Source organism: Carlito syrichta, unplaced genomic scaffold (genome assembly GCF_000164805.1).
Source record: "Carlito syrichta isolate Samal-C Ts95f unplaced genomic scaffold, Tarsius_syrichta-2.0.1 Scaffold307170, whole genome shotgun sequence".
Classification (NCBI taxonomy): Eukaryota; Metazoa; Chordata; class Mammalia; order Primates; family Tarsiidae; genus Carlito; species Carlito syrichta.
In genome coordinates, this window is record NW_007251266.1 from 1,119,083 (window position 1) to 1,144,943 (window position 25,861).

The 25,861-nt window shown below is 34.7% G+C and overlaps 1 protein-coding gene across 5 annotated transcripts in view; it reads left to right on the forward strand.

Moving 5' to 3' along the window:
* Positions 1–25,861, forward strand: part of DPP10 (dipeptidyl peptidase like 10) — a 579,521-nt gene that overhangs the window by 284,987 nt on the left and 268,673 nt on the right. Inside the window, exon 5 of one of the 5 annotated variants that reach the window (XM_021715501.1) lies at positions 17,877–17,899. The exons of the other annotated variants lie outside the window; for them this stretch is intronic. Coding sequence (XP_021571176.1) covers positions 17,877–17,899 — 23 coding nt within the window. The remainder of the gene's footprint in view (positions 1–17,876; positions 17,900–25,861) is intronic. 5 annotated transcript variants of the gene reach the window in all.

Here is a 25,861-nt window from a genome sequence, read left to right on the forward strand (position 1 = left end):
TATTTTATACCTTTTCATCACCATTAACAGGGCCCTGCATGATCAATCATGATTCAAACATTCTACACTCTTACATTTATCTCTCTAGATCACTGTTTAAAAAAATTCCCATCCTAAAATCTTTCAGTTATTCTTTCTTCTTCTTCATCATCTCCTCCAGTTTTCATCTTCTTCTTAGCATAAATTCCCCGTCCAAAATAATAACCACTTCCTTGCTAACAGTCTTAACTATTTTGTATTTTTTAAATTTTATAATCATTCTTAGCTGTCACATCTGGGTTTTAGTCAATCGTTTGCTTAGTTTCATCTAAAATATAATTTTCCCAAAGGTACACTCATATTATTGAACAATACTAATTCAATTTCTGACTCTGTTCAATTATTTTATGCCTTCTATTACCTACATAGCTTTAATTTGGCTTTCTCAAAAGTCTTTCTGATCTGAATAGCCAAGTGAATTTCTTAGCTGTCTGTTTCAACTCACTGGCACTGGGTGACCACTAGGAAGCTCAGTGACCAGGTATAAGCTCATAAAATCTTCCAGTCATGAATGTCTTAGGCCAGTTGGTTATCTCTCTTTCTGTATGAAAGTTATACATGCACAAAAGTATGAAATAGTCGACTCCTTTTCCTGGAATATAACATGTAAGTAGGTATGTATCCTAATATTTATTTCTCCTTTTACAAAGAGTAGGAGCAAAAGCATGGACATATAGGACAATCATGTCTTAATCCTGTCAATCAGTTACCGTGCCCGAGTGGACTATGGTATTATGATTGCTTTGGGGCAGGGACTATTTGCTTTACATCATTTTATCCTCAAAATTTTCCTTACCCTGACTCATGGTAGAAGTGCTCAATATGTCCTTATTTGAAATGTATGTTTTATTTTGCTGTTAGGTCCTATAAATATCAGAGTAGTATGAAAGTGAATCTGTAAAAGACTTGTCTCATGCTTGTTCTTTTGCTGTATCTCTAAAGGAAAAAAAATACCATATATATCTTCTGATAGGAAAAAAGCAAAAGCCCTCCACAACCAAGACAGTAGTTATAATCAAATGAGAATATGAAAAGACAAATAAAGAAGATGTGATTCTCTACAGTTATGAACAGTGAATGTGGAAAATATACTGGCCAGGTGGGAATTCATATTCTGTCTCTACCACTTACTGTCTGTGTAACTTGAAAGAGAGAGAGAGAGAGACTAAATCTCTGTAAGACGATTAAAAGGCACTGAATCTGAAACACAGTAGGCAAATGATACATGTAGTCCTTTCTCTATTCCCATCTATTTGTAAATAAATATTTCCGAGATAAAGTTCAGAATCAAAGTAACAAAATGCTTGACCTATTTTAAGAGAAAATAGCAAATGTCTGATAAATATAATACAATGGAAGACAATCATATAGGTTAAGGAGAACATGCCAGTCAGTGGCAGAGCTGGAAAAGGAAGACAGATTTTGTGTAAAATCAAATAATGCAACCAAGACATAGTAAATTGATGATACTACTCATCTGCATTTAATTTTTTTAAATTTAAATGCCTAAGATCGCCTTCCAATATATGTTTGTTGTTACCATTTGTAGGGGTAGACTTTAACAAATTTTAAAATAAGTGAAGTTTATATTAATTCATTTCACTGTCAACTATTTTTTAAAATTTGTTTTAAAGATGTGGGGTACAATTCAGGGTTAGGTATACAAATGTTCATTATACAGGTACCCTTGTTGATGAGGTATGCCCCACCCCTGGCAACTTCCTCCTATTCCCAATTCCTTTCTGATAGTATCATGATAATTGTTCAAGATTCGCTTATGAGTAAGAACATGTGGTACTCAGTTCTTTGTTTCTGTGATAGATCATTCAGTATTATAGACTGTCCATATTAGTATAGACAGTATTATTGCTGTGAAGTTCATAATTTTGTCCTTCTTTATGGCTGTGCAATATTCCATTATGTATATGTACCACTTTTTTTTTTTTATCCAATCCTCTTTTGATGGGCAGTACAGTTGGTTCCATGTTTTTGGTATTGTGAAAAATGTTGCAATAAACATGCATGTGTAGGCATCTTTTTTATAGAGTGATTTGCAGGGTCGACATACTGATAAGCAAGGACAGTACTTTCAACTATTTTATCTTCTGGATTCTATCCTTGTCCCATCCTAAAATCTTCTTTCAGTTACTTTTATTCATGTGTGTATTGTATTTGTTCAGCTGCATAAAGCCTTCACCAATCAAAAGTATGTCCAATTATGAAAAAATAGGGGGATAGAATATATTTAATAAAAGGAGATATCTGGTAATTTTTTCACTCAAATTTTATTATGTAGATATTTGTGTGTTCTTTTTCTTGACTGTTAAATGTTTTCTTCTGATTCTTGTGATTCTATCTGCTCAGGTAGAACAGTAAGACACTAAAACATGTTTAGAGATAAAGTGTTAACAGATGTTAACATAAAAAAATTTCTTCAAGAATATTTCCCATATGGAAATCCATTTTCACAGAAATAGAATCATTATCTTTATGCTAATTTGTACTCAAATTCTTTTCTTACTGATTTGTGCTAGAGGGTTCTATTTCAATATACACATACAGATGTCATTATGTCATTCTTTTTTAAAGACCTTGTAGTATCCCAGGATATAAATGTGCCATGATTGATTTAATCAATATTCTTGGAACTTTCTGAGATAAAATATTTCAAAATCAAATGAAGTTATCAGCTGTAACAATTCTCTAAACATTTATCTCGAACATTTATCTCGTGCAATCTAGTATTTTTAATTGTTTTACTAAAAAGAGAAAGTCTTGAAAATGTATTAGGGGGATTCCCCCAAAGCCAGAATTTATTTATAAAAAATGGTGTATTTATTCTTACATGTTTAAACTCCAGTCACCTTCAAAGTTCTCTTCTATTGATGCAATACAAATATTGAGATGCTCTTCCACTAGCACAAAAAGGTTTTGGACTGGTCAGTTTTGATGCATTTTTGTGCTTCTGCCTTTTTTTTGGTTTCGTCTCTTCCACAACAGCAAAATGTTTCCCTTTGAGGACTTTTTTCATTTGGAGAAACAAAAGGAAATTATTTGGGTCAAGGTCAGGTGAATAGGTATAGTGGGACCCAGGATTCATGACATTTTTGGTCAAAAACTTCGAATACTCACCGCTGTATGGGCAAGTGCACTCATAAATCAGTCATGAAGTGAGCAAACAAGTTGAAAGAATCTCAAAAAAAAAAAAATCCACTGAAGCCTAACACAGCCTCTTACAACACTAGCTGGTTCACTGAAGTTGATTGATTCTTAGGACACTTACCTAGCACAGGAAGCCTGTACTACAAGAAGCCTGCCCTCCAAAAAGGTAATTCTCTTTTATATTATATGCTGAAATGTCCAGTTCAAAAATCAATAATTTATCTAACATATCTCCTTCTAGTGAAGAATAATATTTGGAACCAAAATTTGGGATTTAGATGTGTTAATTCCATGGTAATGGCATATATACACATTTTTACACATGTATTTGTAAACACTTTCCTATATATGTCTCTAGCTCTGTATTAAACTCCAATTCTTTCTGATATTCCAATTCTGATTTAACATTACAACGTTCATCATTTTTGTCATCCCCTTTCTATGTTTTTGTATTCTTACTTTGACATGGAGAATACCTGGATCACATTGGCCACAATATATTTCTTATTTCCTCAGTTTTAGAAAATGCATAAAGAAGTTTAAAATTGCTAAATCATACCATTTTGAAAAGCAAACTAACTCATTACAGTTTAATTTATTTTTACTTTCATCTGATTTTTACCTTAATACTGGTTTCAAATATTACTTGGATTAGTTATTTCTTTTTTCTTTCAGAACTTCTTTGAAACAGGGTTTTTTACAGCATTTGTAGATTTCAGAGATTTGTTTTTGTGTGTATGTGAAATATCAACATAATTCTAAAAGTTAAAACTACACAAAAATATACACTAAGGAATTCTTACCATTCCAGGTTCTTTCTATCATTTTTAATGCTTCATTCTTTTTTCCATTTTCACTCTCTTCTTACAGAAAACCAGTTTTTTTAAGTTCTGACTTATCTTTCCAATATTTATTTTTCATAAATGTACAGACACGTATATTATATCCACTTCTTTCTTACATAAAGATTAGCATGCCTTAGATATCCTTTGTAATTTGCATTGTCATTTAACACTGTATTCTAAACATCACACTATATCGCTTAAAAAATATTTTCTCATTGTTTTTTACAATTGCGTGGGACTCCATTGTGTAAATATATGCCAGTGTACTTAACCTCTCTTTTATGTGTAAGCATTTGACTCATTTTCAATTTTTAGCAATCACAAACAGTGCCTTAATGGATAATATTTTTTATGTCATTGAAGGTAAATCATTAAGGAAAATTTATAGATGCTCAGTTCCAGAGTCAAAGGTAAATGCATATGTGGTTTTACTAAATATTGTCAAATTCTTTCCTAGAAAGGCTATACCAATTTGCATTCACAATAGCAGTATTTGAGTAGCTGGTTTTTCTTGAACTTCACCACGAAAAAGGGTAGTTATACTTTGTACTTTTTTGTTAATATAATAGGTAAAAATGATATTTCAGTATAACTTAATTTTCATTTTTGTAATTATAAATGAGACTAAACATTTTTTGAAATTATTTTTTAAAACCACTTTGGGTCTATTTTGTTGACTGATTTAGTCTTTTGCTTATGTTTCTATCATGTGGTTGCCGTTATTCCAAATCCCCACAATCTCATTTATTTTTTCACAACGGGAATTTGAAGTTTTCAGTTTGAGTTTCTCTTATGTCTCTTAGTCATGCTTAAGTTGAGATATTTCTGCAGTTTCATTTGTTCTTATTGTTATTCATTGTTTGGGAGATTATGAAGAATAGCTTATTGTTCTCAGCTACTGAAAATCTTTAAAATACACACACATACACTCACACACATATTTAGCTGTGATTTAATTTATTTTTCCTGCAGTTCATTAAAAAATGATCTTGGAAATTGCTTAAATTAGCATGTTTAACTGATAATCCTATCTGTAATTCCTTACCTCTTCCCCTATTTATTCTTGCCAGAGAGTAAGCTTCAGGATATTCGTTTTAATGTTACTTGTCTACTCAGAAGTCTTCAGTGGTATCAATATTCATCTTCAAACAAACTTACAGCCCTACACATGATTTCTGTGGGATCTCAGGTTGTCTGTGTTTCTTCTCTGTTTCTGCTTTTTCCCATGAAGCTAACCTATGTAGGTCCTCCATTTAATCTTTACCTAGGCTAAGCTGTCAGTCAATTCATGCCATGTGTCTACTTTTCTGCTACCACTGTTTTTTTGTCATCTAGAATACAGTTTTTAAATAACCTTGAGCAAGCAATTACAGAGTAAATTTTACACATTGGCCTTTTAATGAAAAGTTCCATTGATTTTTTTCTGGCATTTAGTCTTTTCTTATTCTGTGTTGCTCTTTCCTTGGTATCAGTATTCTTATATGAATATGAGATAATCTTCCTAAATTTCTTTCTACCATCCATCCCATAAATGAAAGTTCTTCTTTTGCTAGATGTTAAATGTACACAAGCAATGTAGTAAGCCCTCTTATTTATACTATATCACCTATACTTTGCAACAAGTGCATGAATTGTGGACTTCCTCATATATATGAACTTTAGTTCACAGATGACAGATAAAAATGAAGTTGCAGGGAGGTGAAGTAAGTGAATTCATATACTAAGTAACTGATACAACCAAGGTTAGAACCCAAACAACCTGTTTTCAGAGCCTGAATTCAAAAACATTGTCTATATACTACACAAGACAAAAGTATTTCATTGATTTTTAAAATTTGAAGACATAGAAGCCTTAAAAAAGACAAAAGTTTGTTAACATATATTAGGTAAAGAAGGTATGCAATTTTAACTAAAAGGATAGTGGTAAGTTACAGTTCATAAGTTAAATAATTACAATTCTGTAGTGTCATTGGTTGTGAAAATTAATCTACACTCAATTTATTATATCAGATAGTAATTACACTTGTAAAATGTTATTTATTAACAGAGAATATATTAAGTGATTATGCTTTTAAAAATTACTTAGATTATGTCTACATGACTGAGAAATGTTTTTGTTCTATTGACTGAAAGAGTTATATGATCCCACATAAAAAGAACATCGGGGAAGTACACTTTCACCTGATGAATTTTACTTAACTGAAGTCATTATATCAGTCATGAAACTGTATAAATATGTATTTACAGCTGCACCCATGTTCATACTGCATAAACATCTGCCCAGCTGGGACACCACAGATTCAGCTGATTCAGACAATAAGGAGAGCCTAGGGGGCTCAATTGATTTTGACTTATTGTCTTGACTCTGTTCATTATTATTATGAATTAATTGGATCAAAATGGGAACTAAAGCTAACATGAAATAAAAGTGACATACCATGTGTGTGAACTAATTATTTTAAATTAAATAACTTAAAAATAAGATAATCAGAAAACAAGTTTTCATATCACAAAGTCTTGTATAAATCAGGTTTATTGCAGTTGACATCACGTTAAAATTATCTGTATGATTTAGAGACTAAGGCTGATGATCTAAGAAGAAATTTCCAGGTAATACATTTTTCCTGACATTAAAGTGATGCTTTCTAAGAAGTCTTTATTCCTGCAAAGAAATCAAGAAAACTAGGAAATTATTGTTTCTCATGCCTGCTGTTTGCTTATTTTATGCAAGTGACATTAATCATGGTTTAGTTGATAGAAACTGAGCAATGAATGAAGCTCTGAGACAATATCTGCAGAACCAAAATAAACAGAAAGCCTTAAAATAATCTCATTAACTCAGAATAGCCAGGATAGCATAAGCAAAAAAAAAAAATCCTAAAACCATGGTTACCCAAAGGGGCCCAAAAGTTTTAATGGCACACTTGTAAAAAAAAAAATCATTTTTTACTGATGCTAAATATTTTCTACATTTTTCATCAAGGGGAAAATATATGGTTGTGTCATCCAGTATTAAATGTTTTGGTATTTCACACAGTCTATACTTTAGATTGCCCGGAAGTCTCTTTCTGTGTCCACATGTTTCATGAGATCTTCAGAATCTGTTGTAGTATTTTCTTCTCGAAGAAATTACTCTTTTCCCATCTGCCATCTTGCTCCAGTTCAAAAGCATGCCAAACATTAGCTATGCTTTCATGCTGTGTGATAATTATTCTAACTTCCCAACATGAAAGTGCCAATTAGAAAGAAAAAAGTTCTGGAAATAAAGTTATTTCATTCAAAGCTCAGATTAAGAAATATTTAGAAATATTTAAGCACGCTTATGGACCAAGCTGCAGAAATTGATATGGTAGTTCTTCATGACCAAAGATTCTAAATACTTTAGACAAATAAAGTAAATATAAATATGATAATATAATATTAGGCAAATCTGTTACTCAAAATACTTATATTTTACATACTGCCTTGTAAAGTTCTTTGCAGTGATTGATGCATTTTACATGGCATATGTTAATGCACCGAATGCCACTACAGTATGGGTGGGGGGATTACACGGTGTTAGACTTGTTGTAAATCAGGATGGGGGAATGCAGAGGCAGTGACTTGCCCTGGGCACTCACACATCTAGTTAAAGCCTGAAGAAACTGTGACTAATTCCCATGTTGTACACTCTCAGTCTAGTTCTTTTTACTAGTCTCACTAAGGAAGCAGAATAATTAGATCTATGGAAATATTATGAGTCAATGCAATGAAAAACTATCAAAGCAGCCAACTTCTCTATCACCTTGATAGTTGCCAGTATCTTTAATCACATGTGCAGTGTGTAGAAATATGCTCACAATAGCAGTGTACTGAAAACGGGCACTCATACTGTATTATTTTGCTCTCCCCTAATCACAAGGACTGTGCCTAAGAAGGTTGAGTCCTCTCTTGTGTCAAAACAGCTTTTATAGTTGCTCTTTGTTGTTTTATTTTCTTGTGATTTTAGAAAAAATTTTGCTCATTATGAATAACATAGAAAGTGGAGGAAATTTTAGAAGAAAACACAAATCTACCATAATCTCAACACCCACAATTAACCTCTTAAAGTGTTTTAATGTGTTTTGCTCCAATATTTTAATGTGCATCTTATGTTTATATGTGTGTTTTATGAAACAAAATCATGCACTTTCCAAACAAATATAAAGTAAACCATTTCACCTTCCCAAACTAAATTGATAAAGACCATTTTGATATTGTACAATCATATCACTGTTTAAATACAAAGCAGTTTACCCAGCTATTATCCGAACAAACAAAAATTGTTTAATTCCTGTATTCCATATTTAAAAGTGCTATTTTAAACTTGGTATATTTACAGATCAAAGCATGTAACACAACATCTGAGTTTCTATAGAGATGTCTAAATTTTATCAAGATAAAAAGAATCTTTGGCAATGAATGCATTTCTATGAGTATGCTAAAGACTTACTCTAACTTAAACACCCACAGATATTTTTTTGGCTTCAGTATTCCGGGAAAGCTACAGGTGCAAGGTATATATTCGCTTTAATTAGCTACATTTTTCAAACTTATGTCATTTATTCCTCTAATACATCCTCTCCACTGACATATTTCCTCAGTTCAGAATTGTCAGGAGAAAGTTATGTTCTTCAGACTTTTCAAATATAGCCTGCCAAACTGATACTATGAAGTGTGAATAAAAAATATGTATACAGACATATATACATGTACACACCTATATATACACATATATATACACATATAGACATGATATGTGTATACATATATAATTATTTATTCATATCTGTTTCTTCCCTATGAACATATGAATAGAGCACTAGCATGAAGAGTCTTACAGTGTACATGGGACAGAATCAAAACCATCTGATGTTTTAAGACTCATCATATAGCTCTGAATTGTCTGAGAGATTGGGGAGAATATTTCTATATGGACTTGAAATCTTGACATCGGGCTGTTGGTTTGACAAGAGTTTCTAAAAAATAAATCAATTATTAATAAGACTAAGGTTTACCATTATCATTTGAAAAAAAAAATCTTTGAAAAATTTCAGGGTAAAGTTTTGGTCTTATGAGAAATAAATGACTTGTGTTAGCCCTGAACACAGTATTTCATGTTATCACTGGCAAGAAACAGATTACAGAAGGGGCTGAGCCTAGAATTTTATCTGTGATAACAGCATGTTGGAGATACACTGCTTATTGTTTCAGCTATGTTGAAATTCTGGGTTAGAATCCTGAAAAAGCGGACACCAAACTCATAGTCCTTTGGAGGCAGTTTAAGCAGAATTCTTTAGCCAGTGCCACAAGAAAACAGAAACATTAGCATGCCAAAATGATGTCCAGGCTAGAGACTTAGAAACTGATTAGCAGCATAGAAGATAAAACAGAGCTGGGCTCAGTGGCTCAGCCTTGTAATCCTGTGCCTTTGGGAGGGTGAGGTGAGTGGATTGCCTGAGTCCGCAGGTTCGAGACCCTCCTGGGCAGGCGAGACCTCATCTCTACAATAAGTCAAAAAATTAGCCGGGTGTGATAGCGCGCGCCTGTAATTCCGGCTACTCAGAAGGCTGAGACGGAAGGAACGTGGGAGCCCAGCAGGTCGAGGCTGCGGTGGCCGGGAGCGGCCACTGCATTCCAGCCTGGGCGACAGAGTGAGACTCCAACTCAAGAATAAAAAATAAAAAATAAAAAAAAGAAGATAAAACAGGGCGGGGCTCGGTGGCCTTGCCTGTAATTCCAGCACTTTGGGAGGCCGAGGTAAAAGGATTGCCTGAGCCCGAGGGTTTGAGACCAGCCCGGGCAACTTGACGAGACCTCATCGCTATAATAAAATAAAAAATAGCTGGGTGTGGTAGTGCATGTCTGTAGTTCCGGCTACTCAGAAGGCTGAGGCAGAAGGATCGTCAAAGCCCAGCAGGTCAACACTGGAGTGGCCGTGAGCATACATACCACTGCACTCCAGCCTGGGCGAAGGAGTGAGACTCCAACTCAAAAAAACAAAGAAAAGAAAACAGAATATGATAGAGTCATGTTAATGAATAGAGATACAGAAGGAAGAAGCATATGTTCTCACTACTTAGTACATACCCTGCAGGACATGTAGCATGCATGAAGGTCAGCCTTCCTGAGATTTTTGAACTACTGGATTCCTAGTTTATTCTTATTCTCTATTGCTCCATATGTATCTTTTGATAAATTTTCTCTTTGCTTAAAGTGACCTGGATCTCTACATCTTGAACCATTGAAGCTTAACTAAAAGTGTCCCCTTTCTAACCACAATCCATGTGAGGTCCCATAATTTTCTTGAGTTATTGTAAATTAATTCAATCACCAGCCATTCATTCAGCCACATAATCTAGGAACCTGGGAGTCATACTTCATTCTTTCCTCTGCTTGATCAACTCCCCAGCTTTGTCCAAATCTCCACACTAGCTCCTCTTGCCACCTAATTCTCAGGATGGATGGCCTTCTTCCTCCTTAATAAAACTCTTTCAACATATTATGATCTATTCCCTGAACTATTGTGAAATTTTGGTAACTATTTCCTTCCTGGCACTCTTGTTTTCTTATAATTTTATTCAAAGTAACCAATATGAGACATAGATATGACTATTTCCTTTTCTGATTAAAGTTCTATCACAAGTTGATGCCCTGTTACACTAAATTCTCTGTGGCCTGGTTCCGTCTACTTCTCCAGCTTCAGCTCCTGCAATACTTTGTGCCCAGATGCCTTGGGGTCAAGTGTCTTCTCCATCTTTATTTTTGTCATAATCCCCTACTTATTCTTCAACATTTAACTAATTGGCCATTTTCTCCAGAGCTTCCAAAAAGGCTCCCCACTAACATCTTGATTTTATCCTGTAGAAGCTCAAATTGGACTTCTGACTTATCATACCATGCATTAATAAATTTGTGTTGCTTGAAGCCACTAAGCTTTTTACTGTGGCATAGGAAAGCAATGCAATGTCTGTCAAAAATATTGATCAACTTATTATTGATAGGGCCAAAAATGCTTTCAAGAACACTGCAATCTTAGTGTCAAGAAAATATAAAAAGACATAAAAATTTTAACCATGATGAAAGAACAAGACAATATTTTGAGACAGTAATTGGTTTAGTGGCCTACAACAGTTCATGATAAATTGCCAAATTAATTCTGCTAAGTTTCAAAAAGAGTCTTATGGAAGAAGTAGAAAGAAATGAGTTTCAGTTTCCTGATCTCAAGTAAATACCAGCAATTAAGCCCAGAGTTGTTGGAACGTATCATGAGCATTGCTTTATTTAAGAGAAATGACATTATATCATTAGAAATTTCATGATACTGAATGTCGGAACGTGGAGAATCCAATTAAAGTTTTCAGGAAGATGTTAAGAAGAAGATTGAATAAGAACCAAGCTTTGATGTACATGTGCGATGATTTTAAAAGGGAAGAGAGAAAGAAACTTTCCAGAAGAGAACAAGAGCACATTTGCTAAAAGCCACCTACTAAATTGAAATGGATCTTCTCACTGCAGGACCACATACAGTCACATAAATAACTTCCTCACCTCAGCAGTGGGCAATGTACAGCTTCTGAAAATGAAACAGAATGCAGAGTAATCTCTCACAGTTTTCCTTTAATCCAACATAGACACGACCTGATTTGTAAGCAATTTAGGAAAAGGAATCACTACCATTTTGCTTTCTAACCCTGCCCAAGCTGGGACAAAATAAAGGTCTTTGAAAGACAGAAGAAGTACTCAGATGGTCCCAACTTTCCAGACAAATACAGGAGTATTGAAGGAACAAAGAGATTTTATGAAGTACAAAAAGGCTCTTGGAACAGCCCCTAATGCTCTCTCTGCTCCAAAGAGGATATGTTTGAGTCAGTGGTGGGTCCTCGCCTACAGAAATTCTCTCTGAACATATCTCAGCTCGATGGACTTCCAAACCTAAAAGTAGTCAGTCGAGGCAAACGATATATTTATTGTCTCTTCCTTCCTAGAGTTCCATAGAACCAAGTTCTTGGGGAAAACCATGTAGGGCAATGGAAAGCAAGTGACCCTTTTAATAAGAAGATGTGGGTGGAATTTCTGCCTTCAGTTCTTGGTAACAATGAAACTTCATATCAATTACTCAGTCTTTCTGGGCTTTAGTCTCTTGATTTGTAAATGGCACTGATGATATTAATGCACTTCTCTTAGTGTAAGCATTTATGCATGAATTTCAGTGAGATCATACAACTCTTCAGTAAAATGTAAAGTGCTATATAATATTAATGTTCTTGCTACTATCATTATTATTGTTATTATTACATTAGTTTTCCAGGGCTTCCAAAACCAAGTGCCACATATTGGGTAGCTTAAACAACAAAAATTTGTTTCCTCATAGTTCTGGAGGCTGAAAGTTCAAGATCAAGTTGTCCACAGGGTTATTTCTTCTGAGGCTTTTCTCTTAGGCTTGCAGTTGGCCGTCTCCTCCCTGTGTCCTCACATGGTCTTCCCTCTGTGCAGATATCTGCAAACATCGTGATATAAGAACACCAGTCACATTGAATTGAGATGCACCCCAATGGCTTCATTTTAACTTTCTTTTTCTTTTTACAGATCCTGTACCCAAATACAGTCACATTCTGAAATATTAGGGGTCAAGACTTCAATATATAAAACTTTGTGGGCACATAGTTCAGCTCATAGCAATTATGATTATCATTTCTATTATAATTATTATTAATTTCAATCCAGTGGTTAAAATATTATTTTGCATTATGACAGTTGGAACTGCCAATGATAATAAATAACTCTATCAATAAAAAATAGTCAATGCCCATTTCAAGTTCCTTTGAAATTTTAGGATTGCAAATTTACCACTTCTTAGGGTCCAAAATAAGCTGAGAGCCTGGTTCCAGTGCCTCCCCTTTCCTTAAATAGCCATTGAAGTGGTGCTTTGGGACTTGTGGGCTTTGTCATCTTTAACATGAAAACACTGTCCTCAAATTGTACTCTCATATTTTGTGCTCGTTGGGGGCATCTGGTTTGACTGTAGAAGTTGGCTCCAATGACAAGTTAAACATGAAAAATAGCAACTTCTCTACAGCAACACTAAATTTCTTTCGGGGAAAATACATGCATACACACACATACGCATATACATATAGACATACCCCTCACACTGTCAAAATTGTTACGCCTAATTGGCATTTTCTCCCTAAACATTTAAACTGCGTTTTCTCATTTGAGCTTTTCTCCTATCTGACACACAGACTGCTGGGAGTATTTAGAGAGAAAGGCAGTGTATCCTACTTTCCCGGTAGCCACATTTGCATCCAGACCTCAAACAAGCAAAGATATGGACAGCGCGAGTAACATTTATCCTGGGGAAATTGATCAAGAAAGAGAAGACACGTGGATTAGACACGTCAAGGAAATTTGCATACTCAGAACCAAGATTTGCGATGCTAATCATTATAGACGCATGTTTTATTGGTTCATTTAATTTGATTTGGGGAGAGCTCTCCCATAAGGATTTGGGGATTTTACAGACCTAAGGCACCGATACACCAAGTAAAGTTGGATTTTACTCTATTAGCTGCCCCTGTGGAATCAGTTCGTCGAGCCTCCTAATAACTAAGGCAGTGGCTTTCAAACTTGAATGTCTTTGAGAATTATCTGGAGAGCTTGTTAAAATGCTACAGGCTCAAGAGATTCTGATTCATTCAGTCTTGAGTGGGACCTGAAAATCTAAACTGTATCAAGCCCTCTTCCCCACCTCAGGTAATTTTAATTTTTTTAACAAACAATCATATGGAGCTTATTATATCAGACACTGTTATAGCATTTTAAAATGTTAACTTATTTAAAGTCACAAAAACTCTACACTTTTGTTATTCATATTTTACAGGCCAGCAATGGAGGCAGAGTTGCTTACCTCAGGGAAGAATTACCAAGTGGCAGGGCTGGGGTTTGAACCGAAGTCATTTTGTTCCAGAGTCTATGATGTTGGCCACTATATTTTGCTGCTACCTCATTTTGATGTGCACTCTCAACTAGTCACACTTTGGAAAACACCACATTAAAGAATGTTCAGAAAGATGTAAAAACCAACCCTATCAAGTAAATGATTTTTGTCAATTATTATACCTGTTTCATTTAAAAACAAATATCTCCTGTGTGTTCAAGGTTCTGAGAGCCAGACCTTTAAAAAAAATTTTTGAAACATTTTTTTTAATGCAAAAAAAAAATTCTAAATGAATCTTGGCTAACATTGCTCAATCCAGTTAAGTCTCTCTGTGGCCTAATGGCCGACCCAAATGAAAGTCAAAAGTTTCTCTTTCCAGATGCTCCAACTGCAGCTGGATGCAAACTTGGGCTCCATCCAGTGCATGACTTATGCATTTGCCCCTATTTATTTCTTTTTAAATAAGCATTTATTTGGAAATAATTTTAAATGTATGGAGATGTTTCAAGAATAAGAACAGTCCAAAAGACTTTCACATACTCTTCACCTCAGATCACCCACTTTTCACATTTTACTCAAGTCCAGCATTTGCAGTCATACCTCACCTCCACACACACATACAACACATACAATTTTTTTAGACCATTAGTGCAGTAGGCATTTTCTCCCTATATAATCGTTGCTTTGTCCAAGACAGATAAAAATAAATAAATAAATAACAAGTTGGTTGAGGAAGAATATATCTACTTGCCACGGTCATTTTACCAACTTTAATTGCTTATTTATTAGTTGCACCTTTTTCTCCCTTAGAACATTAGTTTCAGAAGGCCAAAGGATTTTTGCTGTTTGGTGTACTTTTGTTTCCTAACCATGAGAACTGTGTTTGAAACACAGAGGTCCTCAATAACTATTTGTAAAATAAATATCCGTTGCTCCGATAAGGAAAATGAGGTTCATAGAGGTTAAATCACTTGGCCAAAGACAAATTTATATAAAGTGTCAAAGTAAAGATTGATACCAGGAAATTGGTTGTGGAGCCTAAGTTCTCAGTACACCTAATCAGCAAGGAGAAACATGAGGAACATGATTGAGGCTCATCTTTTAAAATTTTAAGTTTTGAAACATCCATGTTCTTAGTGGACAAGGTGAAATGTTCACGCATAAGGGGGTTCTCCTGCAGTCACATGTGCTCAGCTCAACTGCAGAAAAGAAAAAAAAATTGACTCCCTAAGCCTAAGTGATCTTTGTAGTTGTAAATTGGAAGTACCTTCCACTTGCAAAGCTTTCCGTTAGTTCCTGCTACTTTTACATACATTACTTCATTTTACTTCACAATGGGACAGTGAATCAGCAGGGTTCATTACCACTTTTGTATAGGTAAGAAAGCTGAAGCTCAAGAAGTTAGTGATTTCCTCAAAGTCACACAGCAAAAGTGTGAATTCAACCACATTTTGGGGCCCAGGTTCCCAATCTCTGATATCATTTTTCGCTACCAAGTTTTTTGTTCAGTTACACATGTTTCTAAACTTGATGGTTTAAAATAACCTAACAAAACAGAATAAGCAAACTGCAGACCTACACTATCGTAGGCATAGTAAGAATAGGGGTCTCGATTGTACCTGCGCGTTTCTGGATTAGTCATTTATTGTTACTCATCAGTGTTAAAGAGTTTTAGGAAATTGAGCAAGATTATCAGGCTATTTGGGGATATGCATTTAGTGGTGAACTGGGCCTGAATTTAACAATTTCCAGACCTTGTTTGTTGAATGACCAAGGGGAGGCAGAATTCAAGGAGCAAGCATCTTCCTTATAGGTTTCCACCACCGTGAACACCCCAAATCATAAACACTTGAAGCTGAAACATGTATCTAGAAGTATTCATTCCAGGAAAATAATCGCTTTGCTGTCATTACCAGTAGCTATCACCGATGTATATTTCTAAGCAGTTTTTATATATATCAAGTCTGTTAAAAGCAACAGACATATTTAAATCCCATTATAAATGATCCAGTGATGTTAGTGGAAGCAATAATCTCCTTCATTATCAGATTGCAAAATAATTTCTCAGAGTTGTTAATGGCTAGTATGATATCTCCCAGTTACTATTACTCACTTTCCTGATTTCAAGTTTGTGCTCATCACCAAACTGTTATGGGGGCAGGGAGAATCACGAGTATAGGACTGTCATATACTCGACACTCAGTTGACATTAGTTTTATCTTTCTTATTTTCTCTTATCGGTAATTAAATTATTTTTTATCATTTTGCAGCCATATGAGATAATCAAATATAGTCATCTCCATTTTTATGAGGCTCAGAAAGCTTTTATAATTGATCCTGAAAAGAGGGATTTAGGTCTCACAAACAAATAAGAAGGAAATAGTACAGTGATTATTTGCATTAGATATTACATGCTCCAGATCACATTTCCTTTTAGACTTCAATGTTGTTAAACCTACTAGGAAATTAGTTCCTTGATGGCCCTTTTAGAATTATTTGCACTTGGAACTTTTTGGTTGTATTCCAGTTATTTATTATTGTATAACAAAACCATCTCTAAGATAACTAGCATAAAATAAGAGAACTGCATCATATATAATGGTTTTCTGGGTGAGAAATTTTGATAAGATTATTCTTGTTCACTGGGAATCAGCAGAGATTACTTGACGGTGTTCAGTTGCAAATGTGCTGATGTGGAAGGTCCAAGAAAGCTTTTTGGTGCCTTGGAGGGAATAAGGCCTTGGAGTAGATGGTGCCTTGGAGGAGACGCCTGGGAGGCTGGGTTTGTTTTGGACTATTGACTAAATGCCAGAAGTGGCCTTTAAGGGGTGGTGTTTTCAGAGTGGTTGGATTTCTGATATGGTACTTCAGGGCTCCTGGAGAATATTCCAAGAGACAGGAAGCTGGTAGTACCTTAGGGCCTGGAGCAAAACTAGTAAGTAACATCACTTTTACTGCATTCTACTGATCAAAGCAGTCATATGCCTGTTCAGATTCCAGGGAAATGGGTGTAGACACCATTTCTCAATGGGAAAAATGTCGCCAAATTTGTGATCATTTTTAATATTTACATTTTGTAGAGTTCTACTCTATGAAGATGAAGATGTAACATTTGTTCTTGTCACAGTCTAGCCTGTCAAAAAAGGATGAAGGTGGATGAGATATGGAGAGTGGTGAGCATTAGAAGATGCTTCTTGCCTCTGAGGAGAAGGATTTCCCTAGGCAAAAAGTAGAAAGTAGTTAAAGTAGGTCTTGCTATTCTCCTAATGCTTTTCTATTAATCGTGTCTGTGAGGTGAGGGTTCTGGCAAATATTCTGTTTCAGTCACCAACATCTGTCATAGCCATAATTACTGGATTACCTAAGTGTATGTTTCCCAAATTGCTGCAATTCTGTATCTGTTCACCATTTGTACCATATCAGAGTCCTTCTGCTATGGTAAGAAATTTTTAGTTTTTTTTTAAACTTTAATTTATTCCATTTTATTTAAGATAAAATTTCATCATTGTTATAAATGAAAAGCCATTATCATTTGTCATGAGTAGAGATATTTCTGAACATAAAAATGAGATCTACATATTGTTATTCAACTCCAGCAAAAGGCACGCATGCCATCTCTTTGTTAAAAATGGAGAATAGGAAGAATTAGACATTGAAGAAATACTGTCGCCAAATAAAGACATTTCTCTTGACTTAAAAAGACTTGAAAAAATAATTAGAAAAGGAATAACTTACACAGCATACAAATCAAGGTTACATTATGATCTGCCTGAACAGCCTGTAACATCATCTTACATACCATTTAGTGTAGGGTACTTGGGGAATGTATTAGCTAAATTGCACTATGTAGAAACCACATCAAAGCTTAGCAGTGCAAACTAACAGTCATTCAGTTGTAGCTAGTATGTGGGTCAGTAGTTCTGGCTGGGTTCAGATGGGACAGCTCTTCTCTGCTCCATGCAGAGCCCGAGTTATCTGGGCTCATTATATAAAGTTGAGCAGATACCGATCACATGAGTGAAATATGAAAGAGTTGACCTTTTTATATGGCGGGACATCTCTCACCATGTGGTCCTTCATTCTGAATGGGGCTAGCTCAGGTTTGCTCACATAGTGACAGCAATCAAAGACGATGAAAACCTGGGCCAGATCATACACAGCCCTGCTCCCATCACTTTCTGTTAGTTAAAACAATCACCATGTCAGTCCAGATTCAATGAGTGAAGAAATTGATTCCACCTCTTAATGGCCGTAAGTACAAAAAATTATGGCCATGTTTAATCTCTCAAAATAAGCAACTTTTCTTAGAAAGTATGCAACACAAAAGACAATATAGAAAAATATACACTATTTCTCATTAAACAGCACTGATTTCAATCCATGGAATGGGACTAGATCATACATGATTTGCAAAAACTACATTTGTTTCTCCTCTAACATAAAATCTAGAGCAGCACTTTTCAAATTGTATTTCATGAACAATTATTAGTGAAGTGTTATTAAGTATTCTGGAAAACTACATACAAAACAAAAGGTTTCTAATATTTTAGGGAAATTCTGAAATCTATAACTCATTTTGAAAGTTCACAATGTTCATGTAAGTATATAAAAGTTATTGAGAAGCCAGTTTTATTCAGTTTCCTAGACTGTTTGACCACAGAACATTTAGATCACAAATCACCCAAATTCCATTTAACAAATATTTCTTACGTATCTACTTTGTGCCAGGTCCTCTGCTAGGCCTTGGGACTAGATCAGTAAACAGAGCACATGTAGACTCTTTCCTTAAGGATCATACAATGTAATAGCCAAATTTTACCCAGATGACCATAGAACCACAATGAATGCATTAAGAATAAACATGTTAAGAAGATAACATATTGAGTATTATACAGATTACCCTTTAACAACACAAATTTGAACTCTGTGGGTCCATTAATAAATGGATTACTTTTTCAATAAATATATTAGAAACAGTTTTTAAAGATTTATGGCAATTTAAAATTACTCATAGATGAGCCTAAAAAAATAGATATGTTGTGAATGTGTAAAATATATGTAGATACTAATCTATGTAATTATATACCACCATAAAATGCTACATTCACAATCTATTATAAAAAGTTAAAATTTATCAAAACTTAAGCACACAAACACTTACAGATCAATCATGACACCATTCACAACCCAGATAAATGTAAACAACCATGAATATATAGTATTAAATCATAACTACATAAAATTCGCTATAGTACATACTGCACTAGTGTAATAATTTTGTAGCCACCTCCTGTGCTATTGTGGTGAACTCAAGTGTTGTGAATATCCACTTTAAGGCCTGTATGACTGCTAATTGTCTCTGTGTGAGCAGTTGGTCTCTACAGCAAATTCTGTATTATAGTAAATAGTGATCTCTCCTGGCTTCTGCACACTTTTCATCATGTTTAGCGCAATACCATGAACCTTAAATAACACCATTAGACTTATGCAAAGTTCCACTAATGATGCTGGAAGTCCTCCCAAGAAGTAGAGAAAAGTCAAGACATGACAAGAAAAAAGTGTATTGGTTAAAGTGCACCGTAGATTCAGGTCTGTAATTGCAGTTACTGACAGTTCAGACAAATAATGCATCTTGTAAACAGATAGTGTCAACTTATGGTATTGATAAATATGGCATGACTTTATAAATGTATTTTTTCTTCCTTATGATTTCCTTTTAACCTTTTTTTTCTAGCTTACTCTTTTGTAAGAATACAGTATAAAATACAAATAAGAAACAAAATATATGTTAATTGACTATGTTACCATTAAGGTTTCTAGTCAACAGTAGGATATTAGTGGTTAAGTTTGGGGGGAGTCAAAAGTTACATTAAGTTTTTTTGACTATGTAAGGGCTGGAAATCCTAAGCTCCATGTTATACAAGGTCCGACTGTAGAAGTATAAAATATTCTGAGATCTAATTTAGTCAGAAGCAAACACCTACATGAAAATGTAAGCCACGGTCTACATATACTCTCAAAAAATAAGATGTGGACATTGTTTTGAAAATGTTGTGTTGCCTGTGCTGTACAGTACTGTAGCTATTAGCCATATATGGCTATTTAAATTTGAATAAAGGTAAAAATTCAGTGCCTCCTCTTCACTAGTCATATTTCAAGTGTTCAGTAGCTACAGGTCAGTATGACTACTGTAAGAAATATTGCAGAATAAAACCCTCCTCTTTTCATACATAGAAAGTTCTGTTGGACAGCTTTGTTCTAGATCAGGTATTAGCTAAACTTACTAGTCATTGGCCAACTCAGGCCTGTGGCTTGCTTTTGCTAAAGGAAGGAAGAAGGGGAGGGATAGATGGAGGAAAGGAGGGAGGGAGGGAGGTGGGAAGGGGAGGAAAAGAGAATGAGAAAAAGGACAAAAAGTAGAAAGAGAGAGAAGAAGGGGAAAATAGAGGAAGAGAGATAAGAAAAAGAATGTAACAAACACCATATACAGCAAGCAGAACCTAAAATATTTGCTATCTGTACCTTCACAAAGAAAGTTTGCTGACTCTTGCTCTAGACCTATACCTTACTTCTTGATTGTCCTTTTAATTCAGTGCTATGGGCTGGTGATTGCTGACTACTTATAAAATTACATTTGATGCTGCTTAGTAACCAACAATACAATCCTGGTATATACTAACAAAACAATTATGGTATATTCCAATATAGGGATTTCCTGCTATGTAGCCGCTGTTCAGGCTAGAAAGTATGATTCTGAGCTATGGAATGTAGTGGAACTATGAGAATAATTCTTACGAATAGAGATGAGGAAAAGTAATGGATGCCATTTGGGGTTACAGGTGGTTAAATATTAGTTGCATAATCCTTCACAATGTCTGCCCTCTTGTGCCTTTGTCTGCCAGTTGGAAGATGTTTTGTTTAGGAAGTTAGATTTTGCAGTTTGCGCTATTGGATCTGATGAACGGTCGTCAGCCTTAGAAACACACACACCCATTAATTTATTGTGTCCCACTGACCATAATTGTACTCAAAATAACTATATTGGCAAAGCTATAGTAGAAATAATCTTATTATAGACTATTATATGGACCCGTATGTCATAGAAACTAGTAAGGAAAAAACATTCATTTAAAGGCTATGGGGGCAAAATATTGGTTATCAAATTCATTCAAAGAATATTTTCTAAGTACCAAAAGTATGTCTAAGCTAAGAAGTAAATTAATCAGTTAGGATTGCTATTTTTTTTTGAGTTGGAGTCTCACTCCATTGCCCAGACTGGAGTGCTGTGGCCGCTCCCGGCCACCACAGCCTCGACCTGCTGAGCTCCGGTGATCCTTTCACCTCAGCCTTCCAAGTAACTGGAACTACAGGTGTGTGTTACCACGCCTGGCTGATTTTTTGATTTATTGTAGAGATGAGGTCTCGCCAAGTTGCCCAGGCAGGTCTCGAACCCGCAGGCTCAAGCAATCCACTCACCTCAGCTTCCCAAGGCGCAGGATTACAGGTTGAGCCACTGAGCCCAGCTAGGATTGCTATTAAGCAAAATTCTAAATGTCTTCATGTTGATAAACTGCGATGATTAACCCAGACATAATTTCAGTTGCAGGCATGGGTAATCCAGATATATGACATATTGAAGCAATATAGTAGAATAAAATCCTTGCTGTACTAAAAACAAAGAGAGGAGAATATGTTTGATATAGTTAATTTATCAAGGTTATTGTTTATGGTTGCTGATTGTGATGCCTTCCATGTGCAAAACATTGCATTTCTTACATGTGGTATCACTTTAGCCTCACAATAACCAAAAGAGTTAAATAAATAAAATTTTATCATTTTCTTCTTCCCTCACTTCATTTCTTCCTTCCTTTTTTTTTTCAAAAAGGCAAAAATGTCATGGAGTGAAGTAATTTGTTCATAGTCAGATTTTCTAGATTCCATTGCTGTTTTCCTCATCCATTTTATTATCCTCCCAATTGGCAAGCCTTTGAATTAATTCATGGTTTATATTTATAGTCTAGTGTTTCTTCTTTTATAGCATAAGCAAATATATGTGTGTGGAAATCTATTTATCTATCCAAGTCCCAACTTCCTTATATAAACAGTAGTACTCTATGCATAGTTCTGCGCCTAGCTTTTCTTATTTTCTATTTAATATGTGTCCTGGGGACCACTGGAGCAATATGTAAAAGTATCTTTAATCTTCTCACAATCATATAATAATCCAGTGTGAGAATATAATATAGCTTATACAACGACTAGTGCCTTCTTGGTATGCATGTGAAGTTGAATCTTGTCATTGGCTCTTAAAACTATATATTAAAAGAAATTAAATTGCCATTGTCATATATTATTTCATATATTGCTGTATATTTTTAAAGATTCTGAGATGTAGGATTACTAGGTCAAAAGGTAAATGTATGTATAATTTTGTTTTAAAAATGCCTAATTCCCCTCCATGATGGCTGTTCCATTTTACATTCCCAACAGAAATGGAAGAAAGTGCCTCCTTCCCACAAGCTCACCACATTGCCCAACACAGGATTTTGGTTGTTTTCATTGGGGAACAAAATGTTTATCAGTGGAGTGTTTTGTTTTCTTTTTGTTTTTAATCTTATGTGTTCGCCAATCCTATTAAATATGCAATAACTACACAAATATTTTTAAGTGTGTATTCCCCCTAATCACAATAGCATTGCATTCTTCTTGTCATTTCAATTACACTATTCTTATTATGAGGAACTTGAGTTGCTTTTCATATGTTTAATTTTTTACTTTAAAATATTTAATTGAAGGAAAAAGATTGCATATAGTCCAGGTATGTAATGGTGATGATTTGCTATACACATATATTGGGTAATGATTACAGCAATCAAAATAATTAACATATCTATCACTACCCATGCTGTACATTAGATCCCTGAACTTATCCATCTTATAACTGAATGTTGATACCCTTTGATCAGTATATCTCCTTTCCCCCATCCCCTATCCTCTGGTAACTAAACCTGTATTACCAGTACTTTGGGAGGATGAGACGAGAGGATTGCCTGAGCCCAGGAGTTCGATACCATTCTTTTTCTACTTCTATGAGTTTTACCTTTTTTGATTCCATATATAAGTAAGATTATATGGTACTTGTCTTTCAGTGTCAGGATTATTTTATTTAACATATTATTCTCCAAGTTAATCCATGTTATCAAAATAAAATCAGTATCTAGAAGACATACTTAATGAACCTCCATATTCATTGTAACCCCATGCATTCGTTGTAGCATTATTCAAAATAGCCAAGATGCAGAAACAATCCTAGTGTCCATTGACAGTAGAATAGCTAAAGAAAACATGGTATATGTATTTATAATGGAAAATTATTCAGCCATAGAAGAGAATAATGTCTGGTCATTGTGACATGTTTAAAAATATTTTAATATCTTCCTGTAAACTTTTTGATTGTATATTGTTTCCATCTGTCTTTCAGTTTGCTGTTTTTATTCTTCCCAATTCTTTTTTTTTTTTAATTTGGAGTCTCACTCTGTCGCCCAGACTGGAGAGCAGTGGCCGCTCCCAGCCACCGCAGCCTTGACCAGCTGGGCTCCAGCAATCCTTCCGCCTCAGCCTTCCAAGTAGCTGAAACTACAGGTGCGCGCTACCACACCTGGTTAATTTTTTAAATTTATTGTAGAGATGAGGTCTCGCCAAGTTGCCCAGGCGGGTCTCAAACCCACGGGCTCAGGCAATCCACTCACCTCAGCCTCCCAAAGCGCAGGATTACAAGCTGAGCCACTGAGCCCGGCTATTCTTCCCAATTCTTTGAAACTCCATATATTAGGTATATCGAATTTTTAGCTGTGATAGAATTTGTATTATCTGAAGTATACATCACAAGTATTACTCTAATATATAAGATACAATATTTGTCCTAGTTTGTCATATTTTTCTTAGATACTTTTTGGCACATATAGGATTTCTTAAAATTATTTTTTAAAATTATTGATCATTTCCATTGATGCTTTTGGAATTTTAGACCTAAGAAATTTCCCATCTCTGTGGATATAAAGAAAATACCTTATATATTTATTACATTTTATTCTTTATTACTTTAATAAATTCAGTTAGTTTAGATCTCTGTCAATTGGGAATTTATTGTGGTGTGCAGTGTGAGGAATAGTTTTTGGATTTTTATTAAACTTCTACATTTGGTTTCCAGTTGTCCCTATGCCATGTTTTTAAGTTACTCTTTTCTTTAATAATTTGAAACACCACATCTATCATTTGTTAATAGAGTTTATCTTTCCTTTTAGTGGTTCTTCAGTCTCAAAAGTCGTTCTATCTCTTCATGAACTGATACTCAGTTTTTTAAAAAATTGTGATATAGGGCCTTGTAATATGCTTTAATATATAGTTGAGTTGGCCTATCCTACCATCACAAAGAGGATGCCTGTGGAAAATTCCTAGGAAATAAACCAGTGACCTTCCATAACAGGTGAAGCTAAGATATAACCCCAAGTTCCAAATAACTGCCCACTTGGGGTCATGCTATATGGAATAATATGTCACACGCATGGTGATGAAAGAATACTTTTAAATATTAGAAGATATGAAGCAAATGCTTCTAGTCACAGAGCTTGATTTATCATGAGGTCTTTTCTTCCAAAGACAATTCTTTTGTTTTGGTGGGGGAATAAATTTCAGAAACTCAATATATCTTTGCTGAATAGATGAATGAATGAAACAATGAACTGCATTAACTAAGGCAGGGATTTCCATACTCAAGTTTGGATAATATTCTTCTAAAGAATTATAGGCAGGACAACTAACATTAAGAAAACATATCAGATATGCTCAGTCCATAATAATGACTGGGACTTGAGACTGAATTGTACTGGAAAAATTTAGAGATCTGATTATTGAAAAAAATGAATTATGACTCCTACTTAAAAATTAGTAGAAGAGCCTTAACCATTGTATATCAAATATTAAAGAGTATTAAAATAACAGGCATTCAGTCATTTGACTGACCAATGTTCATGATATGCCTACTACATAACTAGCAAAATCTCTGGTGAATTATCTAAATGAAAGGTGTTTGTGAACTGAAGATTTGTGCATTTAATAACCACAAAGCTGCTGCTCGAAGTGCCTAAAACCATGGCATGCCAAACCAACCCTAGCTTTTTCTTTAATGGATTGCTGCATTAATCCATTCAAAGAAATTCAAATATTATTATGGAATGCTTTTTATTTTAGTAATACATATCTTCAGTATTGTTTTGGGGGTAAGAAAGAGTAGTTATGGCTTTAAAAGAGTTCATTTAATATTCAATGAGGTGGACATCCACAACCTAAATGCTGATTTAAATGTGAGTTCACTCTGGAAAGAGAGAACTTGAGATCATTCACAGAACTATGCTCAGGTCCTTTTGTACTTTCTGTTAATAACTTTAATTGATGCAGAAAGGACTTTATAAAAATATAATTTAAGGGAAATTTAAATTTGAAAAAGCAAGCAATTATGATGAATTCTAGAATCAATGTTCAGAATTAAAAGGCTGAACACAACACATTAAACCTATTGAATTATATCCAACCGAAATCTAACAGGTTGGCACTTCTTTTATAAAAAACAGTTATAAAAATACTTGTGCAAGACGTCATGGCATAGCAGAAGCTCAGAAACAAATGTTTAAACATAATTTAAACTTGTGTTGACACACTGAAATTCAAAATATAAGTATGGTAATTTACCAGAATCTCAATGGATTCTTCCTGCCAAATAATTCATCCAACAGACATGTGTGCATATGAGTAGCTATACTTCCAGATAGACATTTATTCAGCATACCAGAAAGTATAT